The following is a 12,624-nucleotide window of genomic DNA, read 5'->3' on the forward strand; positions in this document are numbered from 1 at the left end:
GTCAAAACGGAACATGGGAAAGTCATACGAACAGGTGATGACGTAAGCTTATTTGGGGGAATCCCTTGGTTCTTGTTTATTACCTAATCACTAAAAACGAAGCGTAAAATGCTTATTAACTAAGTGAGGGGAGCCCCTTCTGTAGACGAGCGACGTGTTCTTTTTGGAATGTACGGTATGGACGAGTCTTTTAAATTATAATTACGATTTGAAATCTGTCAGAAACGTTTTCACGATTTGACAACTGAGAAATCCAAAAGGGTAACTGAGAAACAACATTCCAGGACGTTTGTCCAGGCCTCCTCAGTTATTGTAATCACTCAAGGAGAATAGGTGATGACGTAAGCTCGTTCGTAATTATTGCCTAATTACAAAAAACAAAGTACAATTTGTTACTTAAATTAATACTGGAGACCACGTCCGCAGACGATTTTATAACCTATATGAACTGGTCACCCACGGGATTAAACCGTATCGCTCATTCCAAATAATAAGAAAATATAAATGACAGACCAGGTCTTGTGATACTACATACAAATTATGAGAATAAAGAGACACGTCTGAGTTAACTTGTGAATATTTCATTTTTTAATTAGAGGAAGAAGGAGTCGAGTTATTATTAGGGAGTTTTAAGCAAACCACAACAGCAACATAATGATAACAAAAGAAACATAAGCTTTATACTAACGATAACAACGTGGAATTAGGAAATTCGGCGTATTATGTAAAAAGTGAGTGATGAGAAAACGTTACATGACTGAAGTCAGCAATGACTGGAAAATCTTGCTTCTCTGATGAACGTTTGTCTTTCAAATGTAAAATGACAGATTTATGGGAAGTTGCGTCAGGTAGTGGTCATGGGTGGATTTTGACAAGGTACGATGAACTACGAATGAAAACTGAAACACAATGGAAAATGAAATCTTGAATGTAAAGATGTTGACATGACAACAGTATAATTTACCTCAATGCACAGTCACGTGATCAAAGGAATAAGTTTCGTAACTTACCGGCCCTCTGTTATCATATAATTGCAGTTTCGTATTTATTTAGCTTGATTTCGAGCGATGCGTAGAGAATTCATTTCTCTACTGTACTCTAAATTGTCCTACCAACAACCCACCCATCGTGAATTTATTTATGACAACTGTTGTCCTAAGAGGGGACGGGGGAGGCGGTGGGGTAGAGAGTTTCACCATCGTTGGTTCTTGTTAACCTGTACTACCATTGGAATCCTAATCCTAATCTTTCGACCAATTTTTTGCTCTCCTGTCGAAGATGTCGGGAAATTAAATTTGCCTCGATTTTTTAAACCACCTGATCTTTGGCACCAATTTATGTTACGCTTTCTGGTTCGGTAAATCGGAAGGCTCGAAAAGTCGATTCGATTCACCATTTTAGGGGGAAAGGATTTTTTAATGAACTTCTCTCAGTTCCAATTTAAAGCGAATTGACTGTTGTTTGGATCGGGCGATTAGCCAAGGGATTTCCGTCAATTCTAGCCGGTGCTAAATGTCCACAGAAATCAGGCTGGCAGAATGGTGCAAACACAAACACAATGATTGGATAATAAGAGAGATGAAGGAAAGAGAATTAATTTCCAATGTAGGCGTTCTTCCTCAAGTTATTTTTAGACATGGTACCCAGTTTTTCCGCGGATAAAGTTACCACGCGCGTTAGGGTTAGGCTACCAATTCAAGTCAACAGAACTTCTCCCTAGGGCCTGTTTACAAGGACGGAGGGTTACCCTAGCAAGCGGGTTAACCCTTGCTGGAGGGCAAAAGATAGCCCGCGTTTACAAGCAAAATTTAACAGGTAGGGTAACCCTACAACCTGGGACAACTTAATGCGCGGTTACACTCAAAGGGTCTGGAACAAGTAGAAAATTAACCCGGGTAAGCGGGTGAACCCTATCTGGAGTGTTTACAAGGGGAAAAGTTAACCCGCCTGCCAGGGTAACCCTAGCACGCAGATAGGGTAACCCGCCTACCCGGGTCACCCAGGCTGTCTTGTAAACACGACGAAGAAAAAAAGGAGGAAATGTGTGAGTGCTAGTTAGGGTAACCCTCTCTGCCTGTTACCTGCAGGCCCTTAGAAACATACTTTCCCACAGAATAGCTTTGTCTGAACTAAAGACTTTGTCATGCTGATTATGATTGCAACTCCTGCATGTGTCGCTTCAGTCATCTCATCGCACATTTCCTTAACCGTCTGCAACACAGACGAAAGTTAAACAGTTATTATTCATTGAGTCATACATGTGTGTACAGCATACATTAAGAAAACAAACATGTACCAGCTAAACTGTGTAAGTGTGACTTACATCGAGGATGGAAACTGAAACACGAGGGAAAAAAAATGAAACGTGCCTATTGTGTAGCAATGACAGATGTTATTATACGCCAAAATAGGACTGTGCCACATGCCTCAGAATAGGTGATAGGGCTGGATAGGCTAAAGGGAATTACAAATTTCAGTATAGCTGCTGCGGGCTGCAGATATTAAATATTTACTCGCTCAGTTTCTTTAATTCGATGCCTGGTCTGTAGATATATCAAAAAGACTCCGTGGCCAGTCGAAATCGAAACCGTATCCTATGGTTCGAAAGTCTGATAACTCGCGCGTCACTTTTATTTTGAAGGAGACGCTGTTTTAACTGCCAGAGGCTAGAAATTTGAATTTCATTCTGATTTGAATTTGTCATCGAACGGTACGTACGTACAGTAAGTTTAACTTAAGTTTTGAACTAAAGAACTAACGAAAACTGTTTTCTATTTAAGGTAAACTATACCATGACATGAACCTAGAAATTAGTAACATTTTATAAAAAGTGCAATTGACCACTAAGAAGTATAAACTAGTCAAATTAACTGGTTAATATGTATTGAGATGTTGGGCATGGTAAACTATACCTTGCCATATACATTACATAAAACTGAAGAAAAATATCTTTCCTGGAAGAAAAAAGAAAAAATTGATTCCGAAAAGATGGGTGGGCGCTGAACGGAAAATTTATATTTGACTCTCAGCTCTGACAGAAGTAACAAATTAAAAATGAGGTATTTGGGTTTCTTTGGTAGTAGAAATCTATCTATGTTATAGTTCAGTATCTTGGTGTTAAAGCATGGAATAGAATATATGAACAAGGCTGTGATGATTCTTCCGTTATCTTGCAGACAAATTCCCTTTTGTGTTCTGACGAGCTTAGCTTTTACAGGTTTTTGCTGTCATAGTTTTCCTCACACTGCGAAACAGAAATAGTGGTGAGTACATGTTTGACTTGATACAGGTTTCCTGTGACAGTATTCTAACAGACCTCGTTTTTGGTAAATATCCTCACCTATTAATCTAATGCTTATTCTACATAAATACATACACACTTTAATGAAACTCCACAGTGCGGCTTTTGACTTTTTCAATTAAGATTACATTCCAATTGTTTCAAAAAGTAAAAAGAAGTAGTGAAGATTCCAAGAATTTTCTAGGCGCTTGTATTTCAAGGTGTTCTTGAAAATTGTCACAAATTTGCAAAGTTTTTAAATCGTTTGTAAAGATTTCCAGACATCGACAGTTCTCCGGACAGTAGTAATTTTAAATATAAGGCTGCTGTAAGGTTTATAAGGCTAAATTTTGTTGATCAAACGTTATATGATGGAACAGGTTCTACCAAAACAACATATATAGTACAAAAAAAAAAGTTGTGCTGAAATTGCTGGCAAAAGTAGTATGAAGTAAAGGATTCAGACTGCCCTCGTATAACTAATCCCAACTGGTCATTGTTATTTCCCATTTAGATGATATTTAATGCCATCAGTAATTCATTGTCATTTCACAGGAAGATTCCTTTTGCTGATCCAGACTGAATTGGATTTCATTCTGATTTTGACTCCTCAAGTCACGGTAAGAACAGCAAACTTAAGATATATAGAAGATATCGTCTGTTTGATGTCCTCGTTTACATTTCTACTGTGCATTAAAAATATTTTGAAATGTTTCTTTTAAAATCAAGGACTAATGTGTTATTGTCTTTTTAGAGAAAGAGCCTTGTTGATGAGGTAGGTGAAGCTGGATTTCGTTCTGATTCGCACATCTCAAGTGACGGTTAGAATAGTAAGTTTAAACCATGTTTTCATGGCTATATGTATTCGGTTTAAATTAATTTAGATTGCAGAAATGTGGAATTACATATGTGAAGGAAAAGTTGCAAAGCTCAGTGCAGAAAATTAACCTTTAGAAGGGATCGACTGGAATCCTTGGCTACTTTCAGTTTCATGCTCGCTAATCTTCGTCTGTGGTTTTTCTTTCTTGTGTTCATTTTATTTGTGACTGTCAGTTTGTCACGTCTGTCAGCCTCTGACTGGCAGCTAAATGTGTTTATCTTCGCGTGAGGCCTACAGTTTGAGCTTCTTAATGGTCTGCGATTTCCAGATTTCCGTCTTATTTTTCTCTGTGCCGAATTGTGAGTTTTGCGTCTATCTAAGTCTGTGATCGAGACTTTCAGTTTAGCGTGTTCCTTTAGATCGGCGGCTTTCAGTTTTCCTGAGCTTATCTTGGTCGGTAAATTGCGGTTTTGATTGTTTATGTTTCTTTGTGAATTTTATGACATGTTCGTCTATCTTGGTCTGAAACGTTCATTTTTTTCAAGTAGGGTTTGTCAGTAGTATCTCGCAATTGTGTAGCTCTGAATTCAAAATTTCAAAATTGTTCGTCTATATCAGCGGAGTCTAATTACAGGCAAAACAGAGTCTTATTATAGAAATACGTGCATTTAATAAACTAGTGCTTTTTTTCTGTTATCCCGTAGACAAACAAAGCCGTTTTCTTGTAAAAGAGACACTCACGACGTTCGTTGCTTTTGCATCCTCGAAACCGAGTGAAAGGGAATAACTGGTACGTTTTCTATGTTATTTATGGCTAAACACGTTATTGTTTGTTTTTCAAACAAAAATGATCCTAATGATAACGAAAGATTATTGAAGTCGCTAATTATGTTTTCCTGCTAATAACCTCTGACAGTGAAAATATGACAGTCCTGTGTCGCCTTACGCAGACAATTCGTCTTTTTAAAGGCAGCGGGAATTCGGTAACAGATTGTTGACCATTTAATTATGCGCATGTCAGGATAGACATATTGTTGGAAACGGCTTCATCAGTTTTTCGTCTTTTTGCACGTACAGTATTAAATTTATAATGTTATCGTGAATCAAGAATTCTCGATTCGAAATAACAAACTCTTGTTGTTATCAGAGTAGTGTGGAACGTAGAATAATTTGGATTTCAGGATGAATTTCAGTTTCCAAAACTTGTCACTAAAAGTATCACACTTTTAAACCAACACTTAATGTAAAACTTGTCGTAAAAATGAATGCGGCGAATTATAAGGGGCCCAAAGCTTCCTTGCTAACTTACAAAGAGAAAAATATTCCTTAAGTGTATGAGAGCTTTTTTTCAAAAATTTCCATTTAATCTCAGTAGATAAACTGAGCCACAACTGCAAATGTTCCGAGAGTTTACATGAAAATAAATCAATTACTTTCCTCGTTTACAACCTTTTAGTAGCGTTAACCTTTCCCAGGAGGTCATAGTAGAGTGGAATCTTTGTTTAAAATAATTCATCAGTTTGTCTAATTGGCATCAGGGTCCATCAGGGATTCACTTTCTGGTCATGATCCAACTAAAAGGTTATCAATTCCGAATATTAAGCAGGCATTACGCGATTTACTGTCCCAGTAAATTTTGTACCCGGTGTATTTTCTTTGAGAACCTCCAAATATTAAAAAAGGATGTATTGGGTTTTAGTTGACGCTTTTATTACCCAGAAATTCAGTATTTTTTTGAAGGACAAAATTACTTGAACATATCAACCATGGAGCCAAATTCACCAGTTAATTGATATCACAAGCTCCATAAATGTTTGGGAGTCATTGGTATCTAGCATGATGTCTTCTCTGTGCAAAGTCAGTCGGGTATCTCGCATTACTTTTCTCATGTTGAAAAATGCGAGGAAATGCGCGGCTCCCTCCGCGACAACGATCAGTTTAAGATTTCCTTTTCTGATCGCAATATTCCTTCCTACAGAGATCTCAGTATGTTTCCCTGTGAAACCGGAAATCCCACTGAAGCTCTGTATGTCTCAGAGCTATCGAGGGCCAGGGCTTTGGCAGATCTGATGTCAGCTCAGTACTCTGTGGAGAATAAGATCTCTGCTAATCCTCGAACTTGGGCTGGTCTTGAAGGCATCGTGGACAAAGAATGTAACCGCACCTGTCTGTACGTCTCATATCATTCTGACAGCATTTATTTGTGGACTCTTAAAGCAGGCGAAGTCACACATTTCCAGAAGATATAAGGAAATGACCTTATTGCTCGGGAAGGATTAAGTCAGTGTTTGGATGAGTTTTTTGATTTCAGAAGTTTTGGCGTTTTACCAGAGGAGCTTTGTGAAGACCAATCTTTACACTGTTTTCAGCCAGAATCCAAAACAGACGAGGAAGACAGCCATAGAGGTTGGCGAATTGGAGAGGAAAGTAAAGCTAACCAAAGACCCAAAATGAACCTTGCTATCTGTTACAAACTTATCATCGCTCCTGTGGAGGGCTTTCTTGAGGGCCCTGAAATCATCATTGTTCCTGATCGTGCCTTATACCAAATTCCATACGCTGCCTTAACTGGTAAAAGCGGAAAGTACTTATCCGAGAATTTCAGGATCCGTGTCGTTCCTTCTTTAACAACTCTCAAGCTCATTAATGAAAGTCCAGGAGACTATCACTGTCAGACTGGTGCATTGATAGTGGGAAACCCTGATGTTGGTGAAGTGCATTTCAAAGGAAAACTCACGACAATTTCGAGACTACAATGTGCAGAAAACGAAGCTAAGATGATAGCAGAAAAGCTGGGTGTTGAGCCTTTGTTAGGACACCAAGCGACTAAGGCGACAGTACTTCAAGCGATGAATTCAGTGGCCCTGATTCATATCGCCGCACACGGTGATGCTGAAAGAGGAGCAATTGCCCTTGCACCATCTTTTCGTGTTCCTAACGGGATACCTCAAGAAGGACTGTACTTATTGACGATGGCAGACATCTCAAAAGTTCAACTGCGAGCTAAACTGGTAGTCCTTAGCTGTTGCCACAGTGCTCGTGGACAGACAAAAGCCGAGGGAGCTGTTGGAATCGCCCGAGCATTCTTAGGATCTGGCGCACGCTCAGTTTTGGTGGCACTGTGGGCCCTGGATGACAAAGCAACAGAGCAGTTAATGAGTCATTTCTACGATCACCTTGTTGCTGGGGGAAGGGCTGGTGAATCTCTACACGAGGCCATGAAGTGGATGAGAAGTGAGGGCTATGACGTGAACCAGTGGGCACCTTTTATACTGGTTGGAGATGACGTGACATTTGATTTTGGAAAGAAAGGTACGATTCAATGAAACCATGCACGTGCTTTCTTTATATCTAGCAAAGGTCTCCTGGTATTTACTCACAATTTTCTTAGATGTTATAAATCAACTCTGTGTATTTTCAAAACAGGGTCAGGTTTCTATATCTAATTATTTCCGTACGCTTGTCGTTTGATCTTTTGCGGCTAATGTATTTTACAACTGAAGTTAGCTCTGTCGATCATGAGTGTTGACCATGAAGTTACGAAACAAAATTGCAACGAAATTTTTGAAAGAATTAAAAAGCACCCTCGTATGTCGAAGTTCAGTTACTACATGAAAACTGCGGAGGTTTGAAAACTTGCGAATTTTTGGCTTCCTGATTTTCTCGCATTTTGACATCACACTTGATCGTTATTTTTTGCGCTGGATTTAGCAATGTAATTATGTTCTGTTTAATCTCCAAAAGCAATTTTTAATGTTGTTGAAAAAGACAAAGAGATCACCGTTGGCTGGTTTGTATGGTCCACCTTTCTTCAAAAGATCTCGCAACATTGTGATGTCACCCAGTCACCCAAGGCGTCCATATCAAAATTCTATCCTCAAATTGCCTACGCTTCCTGTAGAATTAAGTTTACAGTTTAACAAGCAACAGCCATGAATCCGGATAATATGCTAAAATGAATGTATATTTTGTAATTAGGAAACTATTCTTTAAGATAATGAATATAGATGCTACACATCTTTTGTGGTTTGTTTACTCTCTTTGTCAGGTGTTGGCAAGGATGACCAGGACGGCAGCGAGTGATCGCGTGAGAAGAAAAATATGCCATGACCTAATGACCTTTAAGTTCTAGTGCTAAGTTGTATATCAGAAATAAATCGATGTTTAATATTTTGCCTCTGTAGAAATATTACGCGCTAATCCTTGAAGTTTTGTTAAATATTCACTTTTTTTAGATTGAGCCGTTGCTTCTCTTGCAAGTATAAAATCACTTTTCTAAGTTATTTTAGCGAAAAAAGATTTGAAACTTAACCGGATCGTGCAGTGTACAGCTAAGTGTTAAGTGTTGCTGAATAAATTTTGGTATCGGAATTAGGAGTGCAATACCAAACCGAGGCTTGACTGAAAAACCTTTTTTTTTACAAAGCGGCAAGACTCGTTAAATTTTTTCCAAATATCGTACATGAAAAATTCTCACACTTACTAGCAATTGTAAAAGTAACTTAATTGAAGAAGTAAGATTTTAAAGAAAAATAGCTCAGAAACATTTCCTTTGCCGTTGTTTCATTTTTGACCAGTTTTTATGCAGAACATCTAGGTTTTGTTAGTATTTTCATTAATCATAGTATTTTTTACAAGGAAGAAGAGCTTTACAATCTGAGATTTTATCAAGCATTAAGTGGGTATGTCCAATTAATTACCAAAAGAAATGATAAGAGCATAATTAGCATTTTGAATTTCTGTCGAGCACTGTGCATGGTTAATTTGCTGGGCCATGCGGTAAACTTTACAAATATCTTAAATACCTTTGTAAATAGTGCGACTGAAAGAACGCTTACTTGATAGTTAAATTAGAGTAACATGAGAAATTGTTCGCATTATACTTATCACAATTATCCTGAACATTGCACTTTTGTAAAATAAGAAGAACTTTTCTTCCCTAAAGGCATGTACTACTTAGGAAAAAATGACGACCCTATTGTTTTTTAATTCTAAGTCTAGAGGAGTCAATTAAAACTGTGAGTAATTTGGATCTCAGCTCCAGTCCATTTCTGTAGACTTCCTTCTCAGATATATATTAGATTCTGGACAAAACACAACTGCGGCGTCGGCGGGACCTGAAGCTTGCTAATTGTCAACTTCAAGTTGATAAGAGTAAATTAACTGCTCTAGCTGTATAAACTATAGAAAGTTGACATTTCGACAGTTGACTTTTCCTTTATGGTAGCAAGATCCGGTCATTATGGTAGCTGTACGTTTAGAATTCGCTACGGCGGCTCATTTACTTTTTTCCAATTCAAGTTGAAGTTGCTAGGTAAGTATTGCTTAAACTGAGTGTCAACAGTTTTATACTTGGATTTTTTTCCTTTTAGTTAAATGTTCTTTGCTCATTTGACTAGGAGTGGTAGGGTGGAGGGACAAAAAAGCTGTATATATATTCCATTGTCCTCTGCCTGATTACGGTAAAGAAACGCTGCTGTGTATTAAATTTCGCACGCTCTCGTTGAAGGGCACAAACGGCGAGAGAATTGCCCTTAAATTTCCCCTGCGCTGTGACTAACTACTCGAGTGAGTAAGACTAAAACCAGCAGAATCACTCGGAATTACCTCTTTCCAACAAGAAAATGATGACTATTGACATTATGCCATATAATAAATGCGTTTTTGGTAAACATTGTTCGGTCAGGCAGGCTGCGGTTGTTAGCCTCGTTAATTTTTGTGTTTTTGGATCTCGACGCATAGACGGCGCAGAGAAGAACTTGGCTAATATCCGCGGCCATCTTGACCTCATGCCTTGTCAATAACCGATATAAGCGTTTGTTTTGGGCCGTTATTTTTTTGACCGAGGACTGGATGTATTCATCATAAAACACCTCACCGATAGCTCTGTACAGAAATTAAATCATGCCAATAACTTTTACTCAAATTGATATCGAAATTTACAGTTGCATACGAAGTAAACGCTGTTATCGAGTGAAATTCATACACGTTTAGCTTGGTCAGTTCCTAGCCTGAAAATTTTGAATCATTGTATAGCGTGTTTCGACGTTTTTAATGTAAATTGTAATACACGAGCTAATGGGAAAAACACACTTCGGAAGGTTTGCCGGTCCTTGTGGTGCATGCTGCGCGAGATATTCATACACTATTTTATTGGGTTAAAAGCTTCAAAAATTTTGGGATTAGTTGGAGGGAAAAAAAACATCAACAAGTGTTCAGGAAGAGTATGACCACAAGACGTTTATATTTTTGCAACGAGTTTTCATTTCCCGTCCGGTTAATACTTTTGCGAATTCAAAAAAGGGTCTGTGCATAGACAGACGAGGAAACAAATTCGATATTTACTTGTCCTCAACGATATTGATCCCTTTAAAAGACAGCTGGCGAGCATTCGAACATTTTCGGGCCCAAAATGCAGCTGTGAAATTAAGCATCTCACGCCTGACCCGAACAAATTGTTAGTTCTCAGAGGGCTGGAAGGGGATTCACTGCGGAATTGGTCAAAATTTGAATTCATTTAGAAGTTAACTTGTAGCTGCAAACTTTACTGATAACCAAGAAATGGGCTGAAAGTTTTTATTGATCATAATAGCCGAGAAATCGCCGAAAATTTAACTGAGAAACGATTTTTCAGCAGCCATATCCGGACCCGCTCTTATTGTAATCGGTCAAAACGGAACATGAGAAAGTCATACGAACAGGTGATGATGTAAGCTTATTTGGGGGAATCCCTCAGTTCTTGTTTATTACCTAATCACCAAAAACGAAACGTAACATGCTTATTAACTAAGTAAGGAAGAACCCCCTCTGAAGACGAGCGACGTGTTCGTTTTGAACTGTACGGTATGGACGCGTCTTTTAAATTATAATTAAGATTTGAAAATCTATCAGAAATGGACTGAAATTTTGACGATTTGACAGCTGAGAAATCCAAAAAGGTAACTGAGAAACAACATTCCAGGACGTTTGTCCAGGCCCCCTCAGTTATTGTGATCACTCAAGAAGAATAGGTGATGACGTAAGCTCGTTTTCGTTTATTGCCTAATTAACAAACACGAAGCCCAACTTGCTAGTTAAATTAATACTGGAGACTACGTCTGCAGACGGTCTTATAACCTATATGAACTGATCACACACGGGATCAAACCGTATCGCTCATTCCAAATAATAAGAAAATATAAATGACAGAGACCAGCTCTTGTTGTACTATAAACAAATTCTGAGAATGAACGTGACACATCTGAGTTAACTTGTGAATATTTCACTTTTTAATTAGAGGAAGAGGGAATCGAGTTATTATTAGGGAGTTTTAATTAAGCAAACCTCAACCGCAACGTAATGATAACAAAAAAAAAAAACAAAACATAAACTTTATATTAAAGATAACAACGTGAAATGACCAAATTCAGCGTATATGTTTATTATGTAAAAAGTGAATGATGTCATTTTCTGAGAAAAATGAAAATGATACATGACGGAAGTCAGCGATGACTGCTGAAAAAACCTTGAGTCTCCGATGTACGTTTGTTTTTCAAATGTAAAATGAAAGAGTTATGGAAAGTTGCGTCAAGTAGTCATGGGTGAATTTTGACAAGGTGCGATGAGCTACGAATGAAAACTGAAACACAATGGAAAATGAAATCTTGAATGTAAAGATGTTGACAGCCACAGTAAAGTGCGACAAGTTGTCGTTCAGCGTATTTTAAATGATGGTTTGAGTGGGACAAAATAAGGCTTTCCTTTTCTTTAAATCGCTCCTTGGACAGGATCTGAAGGTTTGCGATGCAAGTAAATTTATGGTGTAAAGCTGTTGTAAAACAAGCAAATTCCGTCTGGCAAGTCAATAAATCATCAGTACTAGAGTAGTTCGCATTATAGTCTAGACAAGAAACTATATGCCATGTTAAACAATTGGAAATCACCTATACGTTTGTCTTTGACGTAATGAATTGAATAAAGAAATCAGAAACTTATGTAGACTGTTTACAATGCCATAGTTTTCGGTCTACTTGAAGAGTTTAAACGCGGCCAATATCTTGGTTTTCTATGAATAAAAGAAATATGGGAAGAGAAAAGAAGCTCTCCCCAGTTTTCGCTCGCCATGAACAAAACAATATGGTGCTAATCGACCTCGATCTTAAACCACACTGTAAAATAACGGATCGCAACGTGATTAAACTAATGCTGAACAAGTGGCAAAGTTCTAAGTGTCACAAACCATGGTCTCGCTCTCCGAGCTGAGCGTAAACCAGGCGTTATACTCGCGATCTAAACAGCTCTTCTGGATCGTTTGGCAGTTCTTAATCGACATATGATAGTATGATTTGGATGGGTTCCTTCGATTCCTTAAACTGAGAAAAATATCAGACTGCCGGTCATTTAGTGTTTTGAAAACCTTGACCGGCTGCCGGTCATTTAGCCGCGTGACAGCGTCCGATCAATGGAGTAACGAGGATCAAAACCTCCAGCCGCTTTTCAAGTATTCTTCTCTGTGGCACCATGTAGCTGTCAGGTCTAAGTAGCA

The 12,624-nt window shown here is 38.2% G+C and overlaps 1 protein-coding gene and 1 long non-coding RNA gene across 2 annotated transcripts; both read left to right on the plus strand.

Annotated features, from left to right (window-relative positions):
- Positions 1–3,827: 3,827 nt before the first annotated feature.
- Positions 3,828–4,884, plus strand: LOC149114383 (uncharacterized). The gene is made up of 3 exons (XR_016206463.1): positions 3,828–3,900; positions 4,035–4,110; positions 4,805–4,884. It is a non-coding gene; the product is annotated as an uncharacterized LOC149114383 (long non-coding RNA).
- A 1,200-nt stretch (positions 4,885–6,084) lies between these two features.
- On the plus strand, positions 6,085–9,132 carry LOC149114384 (tetratricopeptide repeat protein 28-like). Its single transcript, XM_089286905.1, has 2 exons — positions 6,085–7,412; positions 8,149–9,132. Exons 1-2 carry the CDS (start codon positions 6,551–6,553, stop codon positions 8,181–8,183), a joined length of 897 nt encoding a protein of 298 aa, XP_089143031.1. The 5' UTR covers positions 6,085–6,550; the 3' UTR covers positions 8,184–9,132.
- The last annotated feature ends 3,492 nt before the right edge of the window (positions 9,133–12,624 follow it).

Source organism: Orbicella faveolata, unplaced genomic scaffold (assembly GCF_042242905.1).
Source record: "Orbicella faveolata isolate gen_17 unplaced genomic scaffold, um_ofav_v1 contig_14, whole genome shotgun sequence".
NCBI lineage: Eukaryota > Metazoa > Cnidaria > Anthozoa > Scleractinia > Merulinidae > Orbicella > Orbicella faveolata.